Source organism: Oncorhynchus kisutch, linkage group LG20, assembly GCF_002021735.2.
Source record: "Oncorhynchus kisutch isolate 150728-3 linkage group LG20, Okis_V2, whole genome shotgun sequence".
NCBI classification, from domain to species: Eukaryota; Metazoa; Chordata; class Actinopteri; order Salmoniformes; family Salmonidae; genus Oncorhynchus; species Oncorhynchus kisutch.
This window is the reverse complement of record NC_034193.2, coordinates 7,998,660-8,026,094: the sequence shown is the minus strand read 5'-3', so window position 1 is coordinate 8,026,094 and position 27,435 is coordinate 7,998,660. Positions and strand designations below refer to the sequence as shown.

General features: G+C 41.4%; 1 protein-coding gene across 2 annotated transcripts; it reads right to left on the bottom strand.

Annotated features, from left to right (window-relative positions):
- Positions 1–220: 220 nt before the first annotated feature.
- Positions 221–27,435, bottom strand: LOC109882728 (cadherin-related family member 1). Of its 2 annotated transcripts, none has more exons than XM_031800030.1 (18): positions 27,227–27,435; positions 27,094–27,096; positions 26,773–26,871; positions 25,702–25,847; positions 25,494–25,544; positions 25,280–25,369; positions 24,803–24,889; positions 23,934–24,050; positions 21,923–22,066; positions 18,833–18,911; positions 18,502–18,602; positions 17,338–17,544; positions 16,566–16,718; positions 14,520–14,684; positions 10,839–10,906; positions 8,961–9,189; positions 6,145–6,399; positions 221–2,702 (listed from the first exon to the last, which is right to left on the bottom strand). In XM_031800030.1, the coding sequence occupies exons 1-18, from the start codon at positions 27,297–27,299 to the stop codon at positions 2,085–2,087; spliced, it is 2,685 nt and encodes an 894-aa protein (XP_031655890.1). In that variant the 5' UTR covers positions 27,300–27,435; the 3' UTR covers positions 221–2,084. The 2 variants fall into 2 exon arrangements, with proteins under 2 accessions (XP_031655890.1, XP_031655891.1); XM_031800031.1 differs by having other exon boundaries at positions 227–5,440.

The window sequence follows — 27,435 nt, the reverse complement described above, 5'->3', positions numbered from 1 at the left end:
ATCAAGAGGAGTGATACGATCAAGAGGAGTGATACGATCAAGAGCAGTGATACGATCAAGAGCAGTGATACGATCAAGAGCAGTGATACGATCAAGAGCAGTGATACGATCAAGAGCAGTGTGCGGATTACTTCTTTTTTCTTCTCTCCGTTTATTGTTGTTATCTAAAACGTACTGTATATCTCGCTAGTTCTGAACTAACAAAATCACAACACAACAATTATTTTTCATACATTTATTCAAAACGAAAAAATAAAGACAATCAAGATTTCACTTCAAGAAACAGGCAAGTGTTACACCACATACATTATTATTATTGAATATATACATACACACACACACATATATAGAATATATTGTATCGTTATGTATCCCATTCATTTTCATGTAGTTTGCACAGCGTGGAAATTAATGCTTTAGTTTATGGCCAATTTTACAACATCTCCGTTCATACAGTTTGATATTTACTGAAACAACAAAATGATTCCTTCATTTAAGTGAGTAATCCAACACCAATCCCACCAAATTAAAAGAAGACCCTTTTGAAATAGAAAAGTATTTCAGCAAAAAAATAAAAAATAATAATAAATAAATAAATAAATAAAAGTTACTGATTTCAAACAAGCAAAGAGCTTTTGTTGTCTTGAAAGCAGGCAGTGGCACATCATAATCCTTGAACATCTACTTATCTAAATATGACAAACACCATTCGAATGTCACAGACACAGGTCCATGAGCACTCGTGTTTTAAGCAATGGCATTTATCCTGTCAAAAAATATCTCTTGTTTTTTTATAGCTGTTTCGATCTGACGCACAAGTCAAAGTTGGTACATTTTTAGGGATGGGCATTTGAAATGTTTTCACTGTTACAACAAAATCATGATAGTAGAAATACTACGTGTTTTAAACAAAACAGGTTGTTTTGGAAAACTTCAATGGAGACTTGCTCGCTGAAGTCACCTTGTTTGTATCAGTAGAAAGGTGGGGAAGAGGTGAGTGTAGAGAGGAATAGGGGCTCCGGCATGTGGCACTAGTTTCACAAACTCCTTGCTGCCATATGTTATCTATTATGCCATCTGCTAGTGCCCGTCTGGACTGCATCAAATCATTGTAAACAAGCTAGCTAGCTAGCTACAGTAGCAAGGCTGATTGAGGCTATTTTGAGGCGTCCTTTTAGCCAAATTAATTCCGTAATTTGAATTCCATTTTGCATTCTGGCAACATAGGCTACATATCAATCCTAATCATATATTTCAGCACTATTCTTGAAAACATTGCAGGGTCTTAAGCAAATTAAACTAAACCGTTTCAGGAATATAATACAGAAATATGCAGTAGTCTTTTCCTCAGACATGGTCCAGTATTTATCCCTTAGTCACTCTTGTTAACATGTTGTTTCCCTCGGGATGGCAGAAATGCAGAGACGTATCTAACAAAGATCCCATTACACATCTCAGGATGGCAGAAATGCAAACTTATCTAACAAAAGGATACCATTACACGTCTCAAGATGGCAGCAATGCAGAGACGTATCTAACAAGGATACCATTACACATCTCAAGATGGCAGCAATGCAGAGACGTATCTAACAAGGATCCCATTACACATCTCAAGATGGCAGCAATGCAGAGACGTATCTAACAAGGATACCATTACACGTCTCAAGATGGCAGCAATGCAGAGATGTATCTAACAAGGATACCATTACACATCTCAAGATGGCAGTGCAGAAACATCTCTAGTTATTTCTGGATGACAGTGTGTGTCTCAAATGGCACCCTAATTCCCTGTAGACTGCACTATTCTGGACCGGGGCCCATGGATCCAAGTGTCCAACGTTATGTTAACATCTTGAAGAAAATGTGTAGAGCTCGTTAGATTCAGTAGGTTCAATAATAGGACAGTGTTTCAACATTGCTTTGACAGAGGACTTACTTTGAAAACAAATACAGGGAATTTACCTACTGTCCTCAACCTTCTTTTACAATTGCAGTTTTACAATCCTAGGACTGAGCACATTCAGCAAGTCCAGACAATTTACTGACAGATTGGTTAGAGCGCCAGCACACCACACCTATCAGGTTCAATAATAGCTTGAGTTGCTCTCAATGATTTTCTGCTCCAGTCTCCTTTTGAGTTCAGAGACCAGGGCTGAGCTGACGGGGATTCTAGTAGTCTCAGAGCTGATGTTGCTCTCTCTGCTCTGGCTGGATCTTCTGGAGCCCTTTGAAGCCAGGGCCCCAGAGACGGTCGGCACTGCAGCCCGGGGCCTCTCACTGGGCCTGGGGTCGGAGGACAGAGGGGGACAGGATGGAGGAGACAGACAGGGGGCTCTGGGGGGCAGAGGATTGGGCTTTGATCTAGAGCACCGGGGTCTGATGTTTTTGTTGGGGTTGATGCTGACACTCCCTGCTTCCGGGTCGCCTACAACAAACTTGTTCAACGGGTCATTTCCACCGCCGCCACGGAAGGGTACGTTAAACGTCCACGGCTTACGGTCTCTTGACGGTCTCCGTCTGATGATGATGCGACGCGCCGGCATTATCCTGTTGGACTTTGTGTTGCGCAAGAACATAGCCGTGGAGATCAAGACAGTGACGCCTACCAATATGCTAATGACACCAGCGACCATGCCTAGGGCCTTCATTGGGTTGTGCCTACTTTGCAATAAAAAGGCTGCCATAGGCCCCTTGAGTTGAGTCTGTAAAAGAGCACAAAGATAATACTTTTAAATCGTGCCCATCCACGGGACTAAGATCATCAAACGTTTTAACGTTTCATATTTTGGTCCAAAAGCATGCAGGCAAGCAGCAGGATCAGAGGTCAGACATGAGCCAAGCACTGACAGAGGAGCCCCAGACAGACAACATCTCTATAACGCTAGCAGCATGATGGCCGCAGGAAGTCCTGTGTGGCTCAGTTGGTAAAAGCACAGGGCTAACAACAACAAGGTTGGGGAGTTCAATTCCCACAGCTAGTCCATACATGTACTGATAATGTATGTTCTCACTGTAATGATACGTTGTCAAACACCCTTTCATCCCAAACTACTGTGTCTGTTAATGATAGAGGCTTAGGGTGTGGTGCTCTACTTTAGGCTGTGCCATTTGGGTCATACACACACTGACTGTTGTGTGGCTGGTGCATCAGAACTTTTTGTTCACGCGCAGTGACATGTTTTCCGATAAGGATTGTATTGTGGATTAACGTCCTGTGACAGGTTCCTAAAGCCCTACGGTGAATGAAGAAAAAAAATGAAATGGAAAGATAGAGATTACTCTGTTCTTCTGACAAAGGGATTAACCTTAAACTCAAGACACTGGCTTGAAAGTAAATGACTTAATCTTTGTTACTTCAGTAGAGTCAAACTGTTTAAAATATGCTCTGACGTAGGAGAATTACTATAAAATAAGTCCTACATACTATAATAGTAGCACTAGAATTTGACAATATAATCAAAACAGTAAACAGTAGAGATAAAAATCAAGTAGATAAAAATACATTTTTAGGAGTAGAAAAACATATCCCAATCAAATATAAAAGATGGATATGAAATAACTATAATTGTTTTTATATAATATCATATGTATACAAGTTAGTTAAGAAAAAAAATCGTATTTACAATGACGACCGGTCAAAACCTTGTACTTATTTACTGTTCCTTTATAATGTACTCCAGTTCTCTCCTTTAACATGTACTCCAGTTCTCTCCTTTAACATGTACTCCAGTACTCTCCTTTAACATGTACTCCAGTACTCTCCTTTAACATGTACTCCAGTACTCTCCTTTAACATGTACTCCAGTACTCTCCTATATAATGTACTCCAGTACTCTCCTTTAACATGTACTCCAGTACTCTCCTTTAACATGTACTCCAGTACTCTCCTTTAACATGTACTCCAGTACTCTCCTATATAATGTACTCCAGTACTCTCCTATATAATGTACTCCAGTACTCTCCTTTATAATGTACTCCAGTACTCTCCTATATAATGTACTCCAGTACTCTCCTTTATAATGTACTCCAGTACTCTCCAATATAATGTACTCCAGTACTCTCCTATATAATGTACTCCAGTACTCTCCTATATAATGTACTCCAGTACTCTCCTATATAATGTACTCCAGTACTCTCCTATATAATGTACTCCAGTACTCTCCTATATAATGTACTCCAGTACTCTCCTTTAACATGTACTCCAGTACTCTCCTATATAATGTACTCCAGTACTCTCCTTTATAATGTACTCCAGTACTCTCCTATATAATGTACTCCAGTACTCTCCTATATAATGTACTCCAGTACTCTCCTTTAACATGTACTCCAGTACTCTCCTATATAATGTACTCCAGTACTCTCCTTTAACATGTACTCCAGTACTCTCCTATATAATGTACTCCAGTTCTCTCCTATATAATGTACTCCAGTACTCTCCTATATAATGTACTCCAGTACTCTCCTATATAATGTACTCCAGTACTCTCCTATATAATGTACTCCAGTACTCTCCTTTATAATGTACTCCAGTACTCTCCTATATAATGTACTCCAGTACTCTCCTTTAACATGTACTCCAGTACTCTCCTATATAATGTACTCCAGTTCTCTCCTATATAATGTACTCCAGTACTCTCCTATATAATGTACTCCAGTACTCTCCTATATAATGTACTCCAGTACTCTCCTTTATAATGTACTCCAGTACTCTCCTTTAATGTACTCCAGTACTCTCCTTTAATGTACTCCAGCACTCTCCTTTAATGTACTCCAGTACTCTCCTATATAATGTACTCCAGTACTCTCCTTTATAATGTACTCCAGTACTCTCCTATATAATGTACTCCAGTACTCTCCTATAACATGTACTCCAGTACTCTCCTATATAATGTACTCCAGTACTCTCCTATATAATGTACTCCAGTATGTAGTGCCGTCCTTGAGATGATCTTGTCTATTCATGTTCCGTATTATGTACATTTTCATGTTCTGTGTGGAACCCAGGAAGAGTAGCTGCTGCCTTCGGAAACAGCTAATGGGGATCCTAATAACGTACCAAATACCAATACAAGAATCCAATAGAAAAATCCTATACTTTATAATGTGCTTTGCTACTCTTTTACAGACAAAGAAGTTAAAAAAAATATATTGTCTTTAAAGTATCATAAAGTAATGTCTTGCAGACATAATAAGGTGATATATAAAATGTAGTCTGTATAGTCCAGTGGGATGGGTCTCATGATCATTTGGGCCTTCGGATAACTCTGATGAAATTGGCCTGGGGGTTGACACGAGCTTTCTTCACTGTTCTACAGTACAAGGTAGTGGATATACAGATTGTTAGAAAGATTGTGAAGCCGACTATGCCCAAAAAAAGTCCAATAACATTTGATGGGCGCTTGATGAGGTTCAGGAAGTTTGCAATTATTCGAGCTTTGATCTGAAAAGCACAATGCAACACAGAAGACAACAGAGATAATATTCACACAGAGATAATATTGTGGTATTCTATTCTTCTCGGATATGATGTTAAATATGTAGGGCGAAGTTAACAAAGAGGAAGGTAGGCTTTAAAATTCGTGCAATCAATGAATGCAAATTTGGAAACAAAAATACACTTAATGAGTATGTACATTTTTACAATTTAAAAACAAACAATATATAAACAATTGAAATAGCACTTTCTTTATGTTTCTATTAGAGGAGAGTTTGTTTTTAAAATATCACTTAACAGGCTTGACAGAGATAATGCTGCTGGCATTAGTTCACCCAAATTATTGATTTCCTTACCCTGTAAGCAGCCTATGGATAAGGTATGACAGCAGGGTTAGAAAATTAAGCAGTTAGGCAGTTAGGGTTAGGAAATTAGGCAGTTAGGGTTAGGAAATTAGGCAGTTAGGGTTAGGAAATTAGGCAGTTAGGGTTAGGAAATTAGGCAGTTAGGGTTAGGAAATTAGGCAGTTAGGGTTAGGAAATTAGGCAGTTAGGGTTAGGAAATTAAGTAGTTAGGGTTAGGAAATTGAGCACTTAGGGTTAGGAAATTAAGTAGTTAGGGTTAGGAAATTAAGCAGTTAGGCAGTTAGGGTTTGGCAGTTAGGTCAGGGTTATTACTCTACGGTTAAGGTCAGGAAACATTCAACCTACCGCCTCAGTGATGTCGATGTTGACCACGGCGGTAGTGCTGAAGGATGGAGACCCTCGGTCCCGGGCTTGGACCACCAGAGACCACCTGCAGTCCTTCTGCTTGGTGATGTTCTGCACGATCTCCATGGACTTGATGTACGACTTGAGCTTGATCTCTCCAGTCTCTGCGTTGATGTCGAAGATGTTGTCCGGCTCAGCTTGCATAATGGAATACTCAATGACGTTATTGGGCGACTCTGCATCGGCATCTATGGCCTGAATGGATTAAAAAAACGAAAAAGCAGTAAAACGAAACACATTATTTACTTAAAAATTGCGCTGGACTGGAATGGTTCTGGACACGCTCACATTTTTCATTTCAGGTGATTATCATCCAACAAAAACAAGCATTCAATGTACAGTGTTTACCAGGGGTGTAATGATTCACACAGTGTTTACCAGGGGTGTAATGATTCACACAGTGTTTACCAGGGGTGTAATGATTCACACAGTGTTTACCAGGGGTGTAATGATTCACACAGTGTTTAGGATCAAAAGGAACCGATGGCCAGTGAACCATTACAACTCTAGGACAGGGGTTCCCAAACCTTTTCACTCAGGCCCCCCTTCCAGCATCGGGGAAAATGTTTTGACTCATCAATCTACACATGATACCACATAATGACAAGACGAAACCTGTTTTTATAAATGTTTGCTATTTTATTACAAATAAAAACAGAAATACATTATTTACATAAGTATTCAGACCCTTTGCTATGAGACTTGACATTGAGCTCAGGTGCATCCTGTTTCCATTGATCATCCTTGAGATGTTTCTACAACTTGATTGGAGTCCACCTGTGGTCAATTGAATTGATTGGACATGAATTGGAAAGGGACACACCTGTCTAAGGTCCCACCGTTGATAGTGCATATCAGAGCAAAAACCAAGCCATGAGGTCAAAGGAATTGCCGGTAGTGCTCGGAGACAGAATTGTGTCGAGGCACAGATCTGGGGAAGGGTATCAAAACAACACAGTGGCCTTCATCATTCATAAATGGAAGACGTTGTGAACCACCAAGACTTCTCCTAGAGCTGGCCGAATGCCAAGTGTCACGTCTGGAGGAAACCTGTCACCATCCCTATGGTGAAGCATAGTGGTGGCAACACCATGCTGTGGAAATGTTTTTCAGTGGCAGGGACTGGGAGACTAGTCAGGATCGAGGGAAAGATGAACGGAGCAAAGTACAGAGAAATCCTTGATGAAAACCTGCTCCAGAGCACTCAGAAACTCAGACTGGGGTGAAGCTTCACCTTCCAACAGGACAACAACCCTAAGCACACAGCCAAAACAAAGCAGGAGTGGCTTCGAATGTCTCTGAATGTCCTTGAGTGATCCAGCCAGAGCCCGGACTTGAACCCGATCAAACATCTCTGGAGCGACCTGAAAATAGCTGTGCAGCGACTGAAAGATTAGTGGAATCTGTGTGGGTAGCTGGACAGGTAGGATGACTGACAGTGAAGGTGAACAGGTGGTCCTGGGTCAGGTGACAGAGGAATGGATGAGACTGAGGCAGGAATTCCTTTAACCATAAAGTGGTATATTTACTGAGTAGTCTGTGCTGCATCACAAAGGAAACAAATAACATGTATCCAATCAAATTCATAATCAAAGATCAAATCATTCATTATTAACATAAGTTAGGGAATTCAACAGTCCAGTTCATTAAGAAGTTAATAGTAATCATCCGCGAGTCATTTAGGCTCGTAACTATTTATCATAAATCATGAAAGAATACAAACAGGGAATGGTTATACAATCTATAATCCCCATGATCAATGTCAATCAGTTAGCAAACAATGACGTTTCTCATTTCACTCTTTCAATCGTGCGCTCCAAGCCGCAATAACTGATGGCCCATCTCCGGATCGCAACAGATAGTTCAGATGAAAGGTAACAGAGTCGGTGGATTCATGGACGCACAGAACTTCTGGATCAGACGGAGTTAAGGAATAGAAAGCAGCGAGATCAGGCGATGGCCATTTCCTCCTTTTATGGAGTTGAGATCTGTCGGACATTTCCACCTGACCTAATTAAAGCGCCCCTGGCCCAGCTGAGTAAATGGCAATGAATTAAAGGATTATTCCACCAACTCCATGGGCCTTTTCTACAGCGACACTCCCCATAAAACCTGACAGTGTTTGAGAGGATCTGCAGAGAAGAATGGGAGAAGCTCCACAAATACAGGTGTGCCAAGCTTGTAGCGTCATACCCAAGAAGACTCGAGGCTGTAATCGCTGCCAAAGGTGTTTAAAAAAAATACTGCGTAAACGGTCTGAATAATTATGTAAATGTGATATTACAGTTTTTTATTTGTAATACATTTGCAACAATTTCTAAAAACATGTTTTTGCTTTGTCATTATGGGGTATTGTGATGTCATTATGGGGTATTGTGATGTCATTATGGGGTATTGTGTGTAGATTGATGAGGGGGTGGGGGGGGGTGGGGGGGATTCATCCATTTTAGAATAAGGCTGTAACGTAACAAAATGTGGAAAAAGTCAAGGGGTCTGAATACTTTCCGAATGCACTGTATAGGCTAAGAAACCTAGCTAAATAACGTTAGCTAACATGGGATAGTTGATCTGGACATGACCAGTTAGTAATAGCTCTGGAAGGTATCCAATGACTGACATGACAAGAGGAACACAGATGATGCACTACACAAGTGTGAAAGTGCTCTACACATCACATGGCTTCTGTATAAACCTCTACTTTAGGGATCTATAAAGTGCTATCTTATCCTATCTTATCTTATTGCCACTGTACATACCTCTACCCTAACAGGTGCACCGATGATCATGGTCCTCTCCACAAAGCTGTCATCAAACTCTGGAACGTGGTCGTTCATGTCAAGGACAGTGACAAACACCTCTGCCAGGCTGTACTTGCCCTCTGTGTCCTCTGCCTTCACGTAGAAGTTGTACTTGGACTTGACCTCAGCATCCAGAGTGGCCCAGGCCTGGGTGTAGATGATGCCTGAGGACGGGTGGATGAGAAACCTGGAATACACAACAGTGTATTAGCAGGATATTGACAATGTATTAGCGGAATATTGGCAGTATTTTAGCATTATATTGGCAGTATATTGATAGTATATTAACATTATATTGACAGTATATTGAGAGTAAGTTGGCAGTATATTGGTAGTATACAAGCAATATATTGTCAGTATATTAGCAGTATATTGGCAGTATTTAGGCAGTACACTCTTAGAAAAAGTTGCTATCTAGAACCTAAAAGGTTTTTTTGGCTGTCCCCATAGCAGAAACCTTTGAAGAACCCTTTTTAGTTCTAGGTAGAACCCTTTCCACAGAGGGCTCTACCTGGAACCAAAAAGGGTTCTCCTAAGGGGACAGCCGAAGAACCTTTTTGGAACCTGTATATTGGCAGTAGTTTTTTACAGTATATTGTCAGTATTTTTTTTACAGTATATTGGCAGTATTTTAGCAGTGCATTAGCAGTATATTGGGAGTTATGTAACAATCAAGGTTATGCACTACTGTATGTACTGTGCACAACAGTTTAATCTTGGATTAAATCTCATGGGAAAAATATATCAATACCCGTGTTGCAGATGATAAATTATTCTGTATTATCACCAAGGTCATTTTTTGTCCAGTACACATTTTTTTATGTCCAATATTCTGTTAGTGGCACATATTCAGCCATTTTCCAACATTTTCTTTTTTTAGAATGTATTCCCTGTGAAAATTAACAAATACAAGGCAAACTGTTAACTTTCACACATTTATCATTTACTTCCTGCGTCAAGACAGCAAGCAAAATTGGAAGATAACTTGACACTTATTTTTTCAATGTTCTGCTTGTAGCCTGCCTGCCTTGCTTTCCATAGCAGAGCTCCAGCTGCCACATTGCATGTTAATTGGCCCTCTCTACACGAGACATCCAGGCCTGGCAGGCTATTTTTCACCCTGCAATCCAATTACAAGATTAACCAGTCAGTATCGTGCCCCAATCTTAGAGTAAGCTGTTACAGGAGGGAGGAGAAGAGCTACAAGCATAGCCAACCTAATACTGAAATACTGTCTTCTCCCATCTTCCAATCAAAGGGGAAGAATCTGAGTTGAGAGATGGTTGACCTGGAGCAGGATTAGTTAACCTCATTCAAGTCAAACTCATTCATTTTTATCTACAATAATCACAGCCGGCAGGTGATAGAATGCCATGAAAAAGATGAATCTCTCTGAGATTGATCAGTCAGTAGGAGGTTGGTTCATCTGATGGTGAGCGTTGTTGTTATGTCTGGGTGGAGAGTAGACACAAGTAAACACCGTTTACACAACTTGTTTTTATTTTTGCACAAGCGTTTTCACATCTATTTCCGGAAAAAGCCATAGAAAATAAACACAGCTGTACTTTATTCACTGTGAACGGCGATAAGCGTTTACCCACTTTTTTCTACCATTCTATCACTGTTGCTTGAGCGATTGGGACCCAATACAAAGACCCAGCGGGTTTCCTCACGTTTGTCCTAACGCATAATCAGGCGTAACAAATTATTATATTAAGTGATCATTTCTGCCCATTTTGGTCTATTCAACTGGCTCCACACCAACAGATTAATGGATTTTATTCAAATCTTCATGTTCAACAATCATTGGTATTGGCAGGACTCTACTGTACTTACAAATCAGATCCGGATCCATAGATGGAGTACTTGACTTCACCCCAAAGGCCAGAGTCTGGATCATTGGCCTGGAATGTAAAAAAAAGAGAAAGGGAGTTAGAATGCTGGAACAGAACATAGAGAGGACACACGTTGGAATGTTGGAACAGAACATAGAGGAGACGATAGAAGTTAGAATGCTGGAACAGAACATAGAGGAGACGATAGAAGTTAGAATGCTGGAACAGAACATAGAGAGGACACACGTTGGAATGTTGGAACAGAACATAGAGGAGACGATAGAAGTTAGAATGCTGGAACAGAACATAGAGAGGACACACGTTGGAATGTTGGAACAGAACATAGAGGAAAGGATAGAAGTTAGAATGTTGGAACAGAACATAGAGGAAAGGATAGAAGTTAGAATGTTGGAACAGAACATAGAGGAAAGGATAGAAGTTAGAATGTTGGAACAGAACATAGAGGAAAGGATAGAAGTTAGAATGTTGGAACAGAACATAGAGGAGACGATAGAAGTTAGAATGTTGGAACAGAACATAGAGGAGACGATAGAAGTTAGAATGTTGATAGAGTGCTGGAAAGAAACAGAGGATAGAAGTCAGAATGTTGATAGAGTGCTGGAAAGGAACAGAGAGGATAGAAGTCAGAATACTGATAGAGTACTGGAAAGGAACAGAGAGGATAGAAGTCAGAATACTGATAGAGTACTGGAAAGGAACAGAGAGGATAGAAGTCAGAATACTGATAGAGTGCTGGAAAGGAACAGAGAGGATAGAAGTCAGAATACTGATAGAGTGCTGGAAAGAAACAGAGAGGATAGAAGTCAGAATACTGATAGAGTGCTGGAAAGGAACAGAGAGGATAGAAGTCAGAATACTGATAGAGTGCTGGAAAGAAACAGAGAGGATAGAAGTCAGAATACTGATAGAGTACTGGGAAAGGAATATAGAGGAGGGGAGTCAGAATACTGATAGAGTACTGGGAAAGGAATATAGAGGAGGGGAGTCAGAATGCTGGAAAGGAACAGAGAAATTAGAATCCTGGTAGAATGCTTGAACGGAACAGAGAGGAGAAAAGAAAGTTAGAATATTGGAACGGAACATAGAGGAGAGGAGTTAGAATGTTGGTAGAATGTTGGAACGGAACATAGAGGAAAGGAGTTAGAATGTTGGAACGGAACAGAGAGAAGAGGAGTTAGAATGTTGGTAGAATGTTGGAACGGAACATAGAGGAAAGGAGTTAGAATGTTGGAACGGAACATAGAGGAGAGGAGTTAGAATGTTGGAACGGAACATATAGGAGAGGAGTTAGAATGTTGGAACGGAACATAGAGGAGAGGAGTTAGAATGTTGGAATGGAACATATAGGAGAGGAGTTAGAATTGTTGGAACGGAACATAGAGGAGAGAAGTTCGAATTTTGGTAGAATGTTGGAACGGAACATAGAGGAGAGGAGTTAGAATGTTGGAACGGAACATAAAGGAGAGGAGTTAGAATGTTGGAACGGAACATAAAGGAGAGGAGTTAGAATGTTGGAACGGAACATAAAGGAGAGGAGTTAGAATGTTGGAACGGAACATAAAGGAGAGGAGTTAGAATGTTGGAACGGAACAGAGAGAAGAGGAGTTAGAATGTTGGTAGAATGTTGGAACGGAACATAGAGGAAAGGAGTTAGAATGTTGGAACGGAACATAGAGGAGAGGAGTTAGAATGTTGGTAGAATGTTGGAACGGAACATAGAGGAAAGGAGTTAGAATGTTGGAACGGAACAGAGAGAAGAGGAGTTAGAATGTTGGTAGAATGCTGGAAAGGAACAGAGAGGAGAGGAGTTAGAATGTTGGAACGGAACATATAGGAGAGGAGTTAGAATGTTGGAACGGAACATAGAGGAGAGGAGTTAGAATGTTGGAACGGAACATAAAGGAGAGGAGTTAGAATGTTGGAACGGAACATAAAGGAGAGGAGTTAGAATGTTGGAACGGAACATAAAGGAGAGGAGTTAGAATGTTGGAACGGAACATAGAGGAAAGGAGTTAGAATGTTGGAACGGAACTGAGAGAAGAGGAGTTAGAATGTTGGTAGAATGCTGGAAAGGAACAGAGAGGAGAGGAGTTAGAATGTTGGAACGGAACATATAGGAGAGGAGTTAGAATGTTGGAACGGAACATAGAGGAGAGGAGTTAGAATGTTGGAACGGAACATAAAGGAGAGGAGTTAGAATGTTGGAACGGAACATAAAGGAGAGGAGTTAGAATGTTGGAACGGAACATAAAGGAGAGGAGTTAGAATGTTGGAACGGAACATAAAGGAGAGGAGTTAGAATGTTGGAACGGAACATAAAGGAGAGGAGGTAGAATGTTGGAACGGAACATAAAGGAGAGGAGTTAGAATGTTGGTAGAATGCTGGAAAGGAACATAGAGGAGAGGAGTTAGAATGTTGGAACGGAACATATAGGAGAGGAGTTAGAATGTTGGAACGGAACATAGAGGAGAGGAGTTAGAATGTTGGAACGGAACATAAAGGAGAGGAGTTAGAATGTTGGAACGGAACATAAAGGAGAGGAGTTAGAATGTTGGAACGGAACATAAAGGAGAGGAGTTAGAATGTTGGAACGGAACATAAAGGAGAGGAGGTAGAATGTTGGAACGGAACATAAAGGAGAGGAGTTAGAATGTTGGAACGGAACATAAAGGAGAGGAGTTAGAATGTTGGAACGGAACATAAAGGAGAGGAGTTAGAATGTTGGAACGGAACAGAGAGGAGAGGAGTTAGAATTTTGGTACCTATGCATAAGCATGTCAGGGCTCTTTAAAAAGTATCCAATCACACAGGAAATAAACGCATATCAAACATTTTATTTTTCTAATATTATATAACAATAATATTCATAATAATAACAACAATTTCCACATTAATATTTATAGTTTTAACAACTTATTTTGGGGGACAATATTGTTGAGTAGGGAGTCCATTGGGACACAACTCCTGAATGAAGGTCATTGAATGAAGGTCACTGTCCATTTGCTGATTGGAACAGTCTGAGGATAACACACTAGAGAGGATCTTACTCTAAGCTAAAACACACCGAACAATGTGGGGAGGATTTCACCCCAGCAGGGTCTGTCTACTAGGCTCCCATTCCCTGGGGTGATTAGGACACAGTCACACCACAGGGACACCACAGGGACACCACAGGGACACCACATGGACACCACATGGACATCACAATGTAAAGGCCAATATGATTGACCCTAAAGAATTGTTACCTTCTCACCAACTCTAATTTCTGCTAAACGGTAACTACTAGTAGTGTAACATTATAAATACTAGTAGTATGGAAGCAGATTCATCCCAAAATAAATACAGATAACAACATTGAAATGAAATTGATATTGGAGTATTGTTTCTTCCTATTATTGTTGTTTTAATACATTTATTTGCATTTATTGAATCTGGTTCCATAGTTGAGTATTGTATGGAGAAAGTCAATCATATAAGCATTACGTCTCTACGGGCATTTTGTGGAAATCCCTCAAGCTGGAAATCCCTGCTTCCTCTTAGCTTCCAATTACCCATAACCATTAATATCCATCTATCGGTGGATTATCGTTGGGAGATTACATAATCATATTTTGGTGGCAGTGATGTTTGTGTAGAGTTGAATAATCCAGATGTACTTACGGTGACAGACACAACGTTGGAGCCTCCGGGGGAGTTCTCCGGGATACGTGCCATGTAATACTCTGAGGTGAATCTGGGAGTGTTGTCATTGGTGTCCAAAAGGTGAATCACAATATCAGCCGTCGCACTGAACCTCTCAGGGGTGTCAATCTCCACAGCCAGTAACTGGTAGAGGAAAATGTTATGTTAAATCCATAAAATACTCACTGCTATTCTTGCTGTTATACTATAGTAAAGAATTGTTGAAGGAATGAGCATGATGCCTGCAATGCCAGAGTTGTGGGTTAGATTCCCACTGGGGTCAAAAATACAAAATATATGGATGGACTTTAAGTGACTTTGGATAAAAGAGTCTGCTAAATTATTTATTATTTTATAAGTCATAGGTTATTACTGTATAACTGTAATTTCTTACCACATAATTACTATTGTAATGACTTATTGTATAATTTCCATTGTAATTACTTATTTTTTTTATTTTGTATTTTTTTATTTAACCTTTATTTAACCAGGCAAGTCAGTTAAGAACACATTCTTATTTTCAATGACGGCCTGGGAACAGTGGGTTAACTGCCTGTTCAGGGGCAGAACGACAGATTTGTACCTTGTCAGCTCGGGGGTTTGAACTCGCAACCTTCCGGTTACTAGTCCAACGCTCTAACCACTAGGCTACGCTGCCGCCCTTATTGTATAATTACTATTGTAATGACTTATTGTATCATTTCCATTGTAATTACTTATTGTATAATTACTATTGTAATTTCTAACTGTATAATTACCATTGTAATGTCTTAGTAAATACCTAGTAATTTCTGTACCATCAAAATAAAATCATATCCAATCTACATTGTCCATTTTAGGATCAAATATTTGTTTTTCCAGTTTGTCATGGAGTACCAGTCAAAAGTTTGGACACACCTACTCATTCCAGGGTTTTTCTTCATTTGTACTATTTTCTACATTGTAGAATAATAGTGAAGACATCAAAACAATGAAATAACACATATGGAATCATGTAGTAACCAGAACAACAGTGTTAAATCTAAATATATTTTAGATTTTAGATTCTTCAAAGTAGCCACCCTTTGCCTTGATGACAGCTTTGCACACTCTTGGCATTCTCTCAATCAGCTTCATGAGGTAGTTAACTTGTGGAATTTATTTATCTTTCTTAATGCGTTTGAGCCAGTTGTGTTGTGACAAGGTAGAAGATATACAGAACATAGCCCTATTTGAAAATACCATAATAAAATACCATAATATGGCAAGAAAAGCTCAATAACTAAAAAAAGAGAAACGACAGCCCATCATTACTTTAAGACATGAAGGACAGTCAATACAGAACATTTCAAGAACTTTGAAAGTTTCTTCAAGTGCCGTCGCAAAAACCATCAAACTCTATGATGAAACTGGCTCTCATGAGGACCGCCACAGGAAAGGAAGACCCAGAGCTACCTCTGCTGCAGAGGATAAGTTCATTACAGTTACCAGCCTCAGAAATTGCAGCCCAAATAAATGCTTCAGGGTTCAAGTAACAGACACATCTCAGCATCAACTGTTCTGTGAAGACTGCGTGAATCAGGCCTTCATGGTCATATTGCTGCAAAGAAACCCCTACTAAAGGACATCAATAATAAGAAGAGACTTGCTTGGGCCAACAAATACGAGCAATGGACCTTAGACCGGTGGAAATCCAAATTTGAGATTTTTGGTTCCAACCGCTGTGTCTTTGTGAGACACAGAGCAGCCAACAAGTGCTCAGCATATGTGGGAACTCCTTCAAGACTGTTGGAAAAGCATTCCAGGTGAAGCTGATTGAGAGAATGCCAAGAGTGTGCAAAGCTGTCATCAAGGCAAAGGGTGGCTACTTGCGTAACACTTTTGGCTACTACATGATTCCATGTGTTATTTCATAGTTTTGATGTCTTCACTATTATTCTACAATGTAGAAAATAGTTTTTTTTTTTAAGGAAAACCCTTGAATGAGTAGGTGTGTCCAAACTTTTGACTGGTACTGTAAATGCAGCTGAAAATGGTGTGAAATACCTTGTATGTTAAGGATTTGCCTTTTTCATAGTCAATGGCAGCAGAGTCTTCAACGATGACGGTGACCTGTGCTTCATTTAGGACCGTCTGGGGAACCACTCTGAGTACACGACCAGGCCCTACCAATCTTAGTTTAAATTTAGCATTCGCCCCCTGTCAGAGAAAACACACACCTACATGAATCTGCCATCTATGACAACATTCTTGGCAGATACCAAGATCTCTGACCTCTGTTTGACAACAATCATTTTAATCTATCTAATGGGCTGAGGGGGGAAAAAAACTGTCAATGGATACAATTATTATATAATGTAAAAAATTGCAGACGAGAATTCTGGGAACAATGACATAATGATGATAATGATGATAATGACAGCCATCTTAATCTAAATGAACTATTGACATTCCTGGGATGCTTAATAGTATTATTGGGCGAATATGGGGATTAAGATATTTATTTCTAAAATGGGTTTACATAATGTCCCATACTGTTTTGTGGGGGGTGGGGATTAATGAAAGCATCCTTTATGAAATGTAGATGTTGGGCTAACAAACATGTTTAGGAGACAGGTTCAAGGCCTATAACGAAGCATAAAGGAGTCATTTCCATGAAAGTACGAGAGGTGGGAAATAGAATGTCTCTGGTTGTATCCGAAATGTTACCCAATATAACGGACTACTTCTAACCAGGGCCCATAGGGCACTGATCAAAAGTTGTGCACTATATAGGGAATAGGGTGCGATTTGGGAAACAGACTTTGCCTTCCAGTACCTGATCAGAGTCGTTGACCGTTATCTTCAGCCCCCTGAGGATCTCCCCCTCTGGAGGGTGCTCATACATGGTCACCTCAAATTGGCTCTGGGGCCCGTTCTCTCCGTAGAAGGTAGGAGGGTGGTTGTTGAGATCCACCACTCGAACCGTCACCATAGTCATGGCATTGTAGTCCAACAGCTCCTCGCTAGGCCCCAGCTCAGTGGCCTGAGACACAGAGACAGAGAGACAGAGAGAATGGCAGCAACAGCGAGAGAGAGAGAGCGAGAGAGAGAGAGAGACACACACAAGCGAAAGAGATCAGACAATAAAAAAGATGTGCTAAACATGTAACAGAGCACTAACACTGTAATAACAGAGCACTGACACTGTAATAACAGAGAACAGACACTGTAATAACAGAGAACAGACACTGTAATAACAGAGCACTGACACTGTAATAACAGAGCACTGACACTGTAATAACAGAGCACTGACACTGTAATAACAGAGCACTGACACTGTAATAACAGAGCACTGACACTGTAATAACAGAGCACTAATACTGTAATAACAGAGCACTAACACTGTAATAACAGAGCACTGACACTGTAATAACAGAGAACAGACACTGTAATAACAGAGCACTGACACTGTAATAACAGAGAACTGACACTGTAACAACAGAGCACTGACACTGTAATAACAGAGCACTGACACTGTAATAACAGAGCACTGACACTGTAATAACAGAGAACTGACACTGTAACAACAGAGAACTGACACTGTAACAACAGAGCACTAACAACGTTATAACAGCGAACTAACACTGTAATAACAGAGAACTGACACTGTAACAACAGAGCACTGACACTGTAATAACAGAGCACTGATACTAATAACAGAGCACTGACACTAATAACAGAGCACTGACACTAATAACAGAGCACTGACACTAATAACAGAGCACTGACACTAATAACAGAGCGCTGACACTAATAACAGAGCACTGACACTAATAACAGAGCACTGACACTAATAACAGAGCACTGACACTAATAACAGAGCACTGACACTAATAACAGAGCACTGACACTAATAACAGAGCACTGACACTAATAACAGAGCACTGACACTAATAACAGAGCACTGACACTAATAACAGGGTAAGAAAGCTCTTATTACCTTGACTTTGATTTCATATAATTCATTCCTCAGCGTGACTGGATAAGTTGTTAGGCTGATACAACCAGTTGTGCTATTGATGGTGAAGACATCCTCACTACCTGAAGAAGGAGAAAGGTAGGAACATCCCCATAGTATGTGAATCATGACGCATACAGAAATCACAAATATCTGTAGACAAACACATGCTCAACTGCTGACAATGATAGGTTATTATCAGTTTGTGAAGTGTGTGTGTGTGTGTGTGTGTGTGTGTGTGTGTGTGTGTGTGTGTGTGTGTGTGTGTGTGTGTGTGTGTGTGTGTGTGTGTGTGTGTGTGTGTGTAACTTACCATTGGTAATAGAGTAATGAATAGGATTAGGGTTTCCTTCGTCACCATCTTTGGCAAACACAGTGGCTATTTCAGAACCCTGCAAATACAAATTATACATCATAAAGAAATGTCTTGGAAAAGTTTTCCAAAACATCAGTTGAACATACTGTATGTTAATACGGCGACATGATATTCAAAATAATTAAAGTTCAATTTATTGAATATAAACAAATGTCTTGCAAAAGTTCCCAAAAGTTTTAAAACCTGTGTTTGAAAGACCAGAGGATCATCAGGTTGTGTTGTACTTACAGGAAGTGAGACCTCGTAGATGTAGCCAAAGTAAGGAGGTTGTGTTGTACTTACAGGAAGTGAGATCTCGTAGACGTAGCCAAAGTAAGGAGGTTGTGTTGTACTTACAGGAAGTGAGACCTCGTAGATGTAGCCAAAGTAAGGAGGTTGTGTTGTACTTACAGGAAGTGAGATCTCGTAGACGTAGCCAAAGTAAGGAGGTTGTGTTGTACTTACAGGAAGTGAGACCTCGTAGACGTAGCCAAAGTAAGGAGGTTGTGTTGTACTTACAGGAAGTGAGACCTCGTAGATGTAGCCAAAGTAAGGAGGTTGTGTTGTACTTACAGGAAGTGAGACCTCGTAGATGTAGCCAAAGTAAGGAGGTTGTGTTGTACTTACAGGAAGTGAGACCTCGTAGACGTAGCCAAAGTAAGGAGGTTGTGTTGTACTTACAGGAAGTGAGACCTCGTAGACGTAGCCAAAGTAAGGAGGATGTGTTGTACTTACAGGAAGTGAGACCTCGTAGATGTAGCCAAAGTAAGGAGGTTGTGTTGTACTTACAGGAAGTGAGACCTCGTAGACGTAGCCAAAGTAAGGAGGTTGTGTTGTACTTACAGGAAGTGAGACCTCGTAGACGTAGCCAAAGTAAGGAGGTTGTATTGTACTTACAGGAAGTGAGACCTCGTAGACGTAGCCAAAGTAAGGAGGTTGTGTTGTACTTACAGGAAGTGAGACCTCGTAGACGTAGCCAAAGTAAGGAGGTTGTATTGTACTTACAGGAAGTGAGACCTCGTAGATGTAGCCAAAGTAAGGAGGTTGTGTTGTACTTACAGGAAGTGAGACCTCGTAGACGTAGCCAAAGTAAGGAGGTTGTGTTGTACTTACAGGAAGTGAGACCTCGTAGACGTAGCCAAAGTAAGGAGGTTGTGTTGTACTTACAGGAAGTGAGACCTCGTAGACGTAGCCAAAGTAAGGAGGTTGTGTTGTACTTACAGGAAGTGAGACCTCGTAGACGTAGCCAAAGTAAGGAGGTTGTGTTGTACTTACAGGAAGTGAGACCTCGTAGACGTAGCCAAAGTAAGGAGGTTGTGTTGTACTTACAGGAAGTGAGACCTCGTAGACGTAGCCAAAGTAAGGAGGTTGTATTGTACTTACAGGAAGTGAGACCTCGTAGACGTAGCCAAAGTAAGGAGGTTGTGTTGTACTTACAGGAAGTGAGACCTCGTAGACGTAGCCAAAGTAAGGAGGTTGTGTTGTACTTACAGGAAGTGAGACCTCGTAGATGTAGCCAAAGTAAGGAGGTTGTATTGTACTTACAGGAAGTGAGACCTCGTAGACGTAGCCAAAGTAAGGAGGTTGTGTTGTACCTACAGGAAGTGAGATCTCGTAGACGTAGCCAAAGTAAGGAGGTTGTGTTGTACTTACAGGAAGTGAGACCTCGTAGATGTAGCCAAAGTAAGGAGGTTGTATTGTACTTACAGGAAGTGAGACCTCGTAGACGTAGCCAAAGTAAGGAGGTTGTGTTGTACTTACAGGAAGTGAGACCTCGTAGACGTAGCCAAAGTAAGGAGGTTGTGTTGTACTTACAGGAAGTGAGACCTCGTAGACGTAGCCAAAGTAAGGAGGTTGTGTTGTACTTACAGGAAGTGAGACCTCGTAGATGTAGCCAAAGTAAGGTTGTGTTGTACTTACAGGAAGTGAGACCTCGTAGATGTAGCCAAAGTAAGGAGGTTGTGTTGTACTTACAGGAAGTGAGACCTCGTAGACGTAGCCAAAGTAAGGAGGTTGTGTTGTACTTACAGGAAGTGAGACCTCGTAGACGTAGCCAAAGTAAGGAGGTTGTGTTGTACTTACAGGAAGTGAGACCTCGTAGACGTAGCCAAAGTAAGGAGGTTGTGTTGTACTTACAGGAAGTGAGACCTCGTAGACGTAGCCAAAGTAAGGAGGTTGTGTTGTACTTACAGGAAGTGAGACCTCGTAGACGTAGCCAAAGTAAGGAGGTTGTGTTGTACTTACAGGAAGTGAGACCTCGTAGACGTAGCCAAAGTAAGGAGGTTGTGTTGTACTTACAGGAAGTGAGATCTCGTAGACGTAGCCAAAGTAAGGAGGTTGTATTGTACTTACAGGAAGTGAGACCTCGTAGACGTAGCCAAAGTAAGGAGGTTGTGTTGTACTTACAGGAAGTGAGACCTCGTAGACGTAGCCAAAGTAAGGAGGTTGTGTTGTACTTACAGGAAGTGAGACCTCGTAGATGTAGCCAAAGTAAGGAGGTTGTATTGTACTTACAGGAAGTGAGACCTCGTAGACGTAGCCAAAGTAAGGAGGTTGTGTTGTACCTACAGGAAGTGAGATCTCGTAGACGTAGCCAAAGTAAGGAGGTTGTGTTGTACTTACAGGAAGTGAGACCTCGTAGATGTAGCCAAAGTAAGGAGGTTGTATTGTACTTACAGGAAGTGAGACCTCGTAGACGTAGCCAAAGTAAGGAGGTTGTGTTGTACTTACAGGAAGTGAGACCTCGTAGACGTAGCCAAAGTAAGGAGGTTGTGTTGTACTTACAGGAAGTGAGACCTCGTAGACGTAGCCAAAGTAAGGAGGTTGTGTTGTACTTACAGGAAGTGAGACCTCGTAGATGTAGCCAAAGTAAGGTTGTGTTGTACTTACAGGAAGTGAGACCTCGTAGATGTAGCCAAAGTAAGGAGGTTGTGTTGTACTTACAGGAAGTGAGACCTCGTAGACGTAGCCAAAGTAAGGAGGTTGTGTTGTACTTACAGGAAGTGAGACCTCGTAGATGTAGCCAAAGTAAGGTTGTGTTGTACTTACAGGAAGTGAGACCTCGTAGACGTAGCCAAAGTAAGGAGTTCCAACGAAGGCTGGAGGAGTGTCTTGGGCGTCGAGGACGTTGATGGTTATGGTGGCTGTAGATGTCAACACCTGATGCTTCCCTTTGTACTGCCCGCCCCCATCCTGATGGATACAACAGAAGGTTAGACATTGGACGACGACTCATGTGCTGACTGATTATTTAGCGCTAAAAACCATTGCGAAGCAACAGAACTGTTTGCATAAGTTAAACAAGGCGGCAGGTAGCCTAGTGGTTAGAGTGTAGGGACGGCAGGTAGCCTAGTGGTTAGAGTGTAGGGACGGCAGGTAGCCTAGTGGTTAGAGCATTGGACCAGTAACCGAAAGGTTGCTGGATCGAATCGAATCCCTGAGCTGACATCTGTCGTTCTGCCCCTGAACAAAGCAGTTAACTCACTGTTCCCCAATAGGCTGTAAATAAGAATTAGTTCTTAACTGACTTGCTTAATTAAATACCAAAAAATGTAAATACTCTGTGTGGAAGGATGTAACACTGTTTGCTTAGTGAGGAGTACCACCTCCTCCATCGCCCTAAAGAAAAAGGCCTTCTTCAATTGCGAAAGGAGCGACACTTCAGGCTGAGAACTCAGTGTCACACATCTCCATCTGCTAGATATGTGAATTTCAACAGCTTTCTATTTGTGTGTGAACTTCAGAATCTGGCTCCCATGAAAATACACTCAACGTACAGTAAAGGACCTAAATAACATGCTCCTTCACACAAGACAATTAGTCAATCAACTGCCATGGTGTGGGATCAAGGGCCGAGCCGTAGTGTGGCCTTAAATAATCTGGGCAGACCCTCCCCGAGAGCTTAGAGACGGATGGAGGAGCAGAGCTGATCCTCCCCCTGAGGCTTAAAGACAGAGGGACCCCTAGCCCTTCAACCTCCTCAGAGAAGCGGATAGAGACAGAAGAAAAGCTTCCCTCCCCAGGGATCAGAGAAGAGGATAGAGACAGAAGAAAAGCTTCCCTCCACAGGGATCAGAGAAGAGGATAGAGACAGAAGAAAAGCTTCCCTCCCCAGGGATCAGAGAGGAGGATAGAGACAGAAGAAAAGCTTCCCTCTCCAGGGCTTAGAGAAGAGGATAGAGACAGAAGAAAAGCTTCCCTCCCCAGGGATCAGAGAAGAGGATAGAGACAGAAGAAAAGCTTCCCTCCCCAGGGATCAGAGAAGAGGATAGAGACAGAAGAAAAGCTTCCCTCCCCAGGGATCAGAGAAGAGGATAGAGACAGAAGAAAAGCTTCCCTCTCCCAGGACTCAGAGAAGAGGATAGAGACAGAAGAAAAGCTTCCCTCTCCCAGGACTCAGAGAAGAGGATAGAGACAGAAGAAAAGCTTCCCTCCCCAGGGATCAGAGAAGAGGATAGAGACAGAAGAAAAGCTTCCCTCTCCCAGGACTCAGAGAAGAGGATAGAGACAGAAGAAAAGCTTCCCTCTCCCAGGACTCAGAGAAGAGGATAGAGACAGAAGAAAAGCTTCCTTCCCCCAAGGCTCAGAGGAGAGGACAGATTGGGATGACACATTGTTGTTTGGGGTTTTAGGCTGGGTATCTGTAAAGAACTTTGTGACAACTGCTGTATAAAAAAAGGGCTTCATAAAAATACCAAAAAAAATACAAAAAAATGGATTGACACATAGCTAGCGGTCATCTACACATAGCTAGCGGTCATCTACACATAGCTAGCGGTCATCTACACATAGCTAGCGGTCATCTACAAATAGCTAGCGGTCATCTACACATAGCTAGCGGTCATCTACACATAGCTAGCGGTCATCTACACATAGCTAGCGGTCATCCACACATAGCTAGCGGTCATCCACACATAGCTAGCGGTCATCCACACATAGCTAGCGGTCATCTACACATAGCTAGCGGTCATCTACACATAGCTAGCGGTCATCTACACATAGCTAGCGGTCATCTACACATAGCTAGCGGTCATCTACACATAGCTAGCGGTCATCTAACCTTGGCAACCACCGTCACAAAGTGTAACGTTGTCGTCTCAAAGTCGAGCGTCTCGCCTGGTTTGATCCGCAGGACCCCACTGTGGCCGTCGATGGTGAACTTGGTAGTAGGAGCTCCCTGTGAACAGACACAGGACCATCAGTAAACCCTTCGTTGTGATGATGTACGCTGAGTTCCCTGTGAACAGACACAGGACCATCAGTAAACCCTTCGTTGTGATGATGTACGCTGAGATCTAGACAGATCTAACTAAGCACTCGCCATTCAATTAACTGTTTAGTTTCAATGACATTTCAAATACACTTGAAGTACAACCAAGACCACATCACACATCAAATCCAGGCCTAAAGAGGGATAAAGCGTTACATTTCAGCCGTTCAACCATTTTCTACTGTTGTTCTTTCAGATATCTAAAATCATCAGGATGGTTTTAGACTCCAGAATCTGCTTTGTGAATCTCCCAGTCGACATATGAACGGTGCCAACGGCTGTTTGCTTGCTGATGGCCAAAAGCAGCCCTAAGCTCCGGCTAAGCCCTCGACACCTTGCTGAAATGTAATTGAAATGTAATCCACTAAAGTAACACCATTTCCTGCCTCCACTCCAGTGTAAAAAATGAATGGTTTTCTCTCTGAGGATGGTTCACTTCCTGTGTTGATTAAAGACATGGCCTTACCATTCATCTACAGTATGACAGTGGATCCTCCGTATAGACTGTATAACATTAGAGCTAACCCTGAACCCTCTGGCAGACCAGGACTGTGTTCATTATGAAACACGTAGCAAAAAATCTATTTTTAGGGTTCATATAGTCCCTTCCTGTTTCAGACCATTTTCTTCTTCTTTAGTGATCAATGGACGTTGTTCACCTGTAAGTAGTAGGTGACACTGCCTCCAGAGCCCATGTCTTTATCCACCGCTTGTACTCTGTAAATGCTGCTTCCAGCTGGAGTGTCCTGCAGAAGACGCAGACATGGATGGCATTTGACATTAAACATAACATGTACTAGATAAGTGCCCGTGCACTTACTTATCTAGTACATATCTGGTTAGACTTTAACAACGGTGTCATTACTTGCCAGCATGTCAGACAGGCCCCTGGGGTAGTGACACCCTATTATGTCTAAAAACATGATACCAGTATTGACATCTCTGTCATTATCACTTAACATTATCTCTAAAGACATGATACCAATATTGACATCTCTGTCGTTATCACTTAACATTATCTCTAAAGACATGATACCAGTATTGACATCTCTGTCGTTATCACTTAACATTATCTCTAAAGACCTTTTAAACCAAAGACAGAGCTGTCTGTATGGCGATGAGGGTTTAACACTGACCTCTGGGACGTCTACGGCGAAAGGCAGGTTCTGGAACTCTGGTTCTTCATCATTGGCATCGGTGACAAACACCCGTATCGTCTCGGCAACCTAAAGGAAGGAACAAACAGATGACATCACAACAGCCCAGCTGAGAAGCCAGGTATGATTATTTGATATGTGAATGGGCCTATACATTCGAAGCGACGAATGTTGCTGTCAAAGCTCAGCTCACCTTATTCCGGCCATCTGTTATGCTAACGAGAGCTGAGATTTCACCTTGTTTCTGACAAAACAAAGAACACGTTGTTAACAGCACTCTAAATAGCACATCCGGTACTAGGAGGTAATGATAGTCTCTGGCGACAGACGGCAGACTTGGTTCTGGGTTGCTGAGATGACCAGATATATAGTTTTCTTAAAGCTCCCTGCATTACACTCACCTCTCTGTCTAGTTCCTGAATGAGAGTTATGTTTCCTGATTTGGGGTCCACTCTCAGGTATTCTCTGGTGCCCTTCTCAAAGGTCAGGCCAAACCACACGGCATCCCCCTCTGGGTCAGTGCCATTTAGGATATATACCTGTGTTCCTGTAAGGTTAGAGACAGAGATAGCACCTGCTTATGAATCTGTTATGAATGCGTTATGAATGCGTTATGAATGCTTATGAATCTGTTATGAATGCTTATGAATGTGTGATGAAGTCTTTATGTAGCTACACTTCAAATTTTAAAGTAATGGTAATAACATTACCTATCAAATACATGAAAGGTAACCCATCTCTACCTCCAGTTGTACAGGAGAGAATATCCTACAGCACCATTAACCTGACCTAGACATAGTTGTTTAGGAATAGGAATTCTGAGGTGTACCTTTCCCAAAATCCCAGGTTTTCCAGAAACAAGCAGGAAATCTGGGTATACCTCCAAGTGGGATTTCTGGAAAACCTGGAAACCTGGAAACCTGTTTTCCGTAGTATTGTCTGATTGTTTTTCCTATTGTTGACAGCCACCCCTGCCTCGTTATTGTTTTCCCTGGCTAAGCTTGTTAGCACGCGTCACCGTCCTCTGCAGGGCATTATGGTGATAAATCTAAGGCTCAATGCTGCTCAAGTGATCACTGATCAGTCCATCACAAGCAGACCTGGGTTCAAATACTATTTGAAATCTTTCAAATATTTTTGAGTGTTTGCTCTCGCCTACATGGAGTGCAGGGTTTGCAGTTTTGGGACTATTCTGTTGGTCAACGAAGCTAGGCAAGCTCAACGAAGCACACATCATCTCCTTGAAATTATTACAAATAGTATTTGAAGCCAGGTCTGATCCTTAGCTACTGTATAACACTGTTCTTGAAACAGTCCATCACACTTTGATTTTCTTTTAATTTAGCCACATTATACATGCTATTTGTAAACCACATGACATACTGTATATTATCAATTCACAACTTCACTGACTCAATTGAATAATTATATTAAATAATCATCTCATTTATTTAATTGTTCACAACACTTACCGACTGGTGTGTCTTCTGAGATACTGAAGAGAGCCATATTCCCATTGGTGCTGCTCGGTCCTTTGTCGTAGAAATAGGGAGCATAGTCTGACGTTTGCCCTGGTGGAGAAAAACAAATGAATCGAAATGTGTCACTTATAACAAAACAGCACTATCAAGCGTATTTACAATCGCAAAAAAAGATAGATGACAATCTATGGATCACGAGTAAACTTTTATACAAGTACAGAAATTATAACACATGCTGTCATAATCCATTCAATACTTCTGACACCTGTGGTCCTATTTATCTGAATATTCCATTTGAATTATTGTACTCACTTCCTGAAACGGCAGGAAAGCAGAGAGAAACAAGACAGTTCAAAGTCAAAAGAGGTTAAGAAAATGGTATTATCTAACAGAAGGCAAAGGAAACCCAGTGACAAAGACCAGGACAGAGAAAATAAAAACCTACCCAACGAGGGAGGAAGAGTAACCAAGAAGACTAAGAGAAAAATAAACCCTCTCTTTTTCTTTTGGTTCTTCATCCTGATGGAGGAGGCAGAAGACGGTTTGTCAGGATCATACAGGGTGGAGGTAGAGACCAGGAAGAGGGAGACCGGCTGAGAGGCTGAGTGGAACAGAGTCAGTGTCCTTCTGGAGGTGTCTACAATATGCCAGGCA

Coding starts and splice junctions, on each gene's coding strand:
- LOC109882728 (XM_031800030.1), bottom strand. CDS start 27,299: ATGAAGAACCAAAAGAAAAAGAGAGGGTTTATTTTTCTCTTAGTCTTC. Junction 24,890..25,279: donor TCGCCGTAGACGTCCCAGAG/GTCAGTGTTAAA, acceptor CGTCTTCTGCAG/GACACTCCAGCTGGAAGCAG. Junction 6,400..8,960: donor GTGCACCTGTTAGGGTAGAG/GTATGTACAGTG, acceptor TAATCCATTCAG/GCCATAGATGCCGATGCAGA.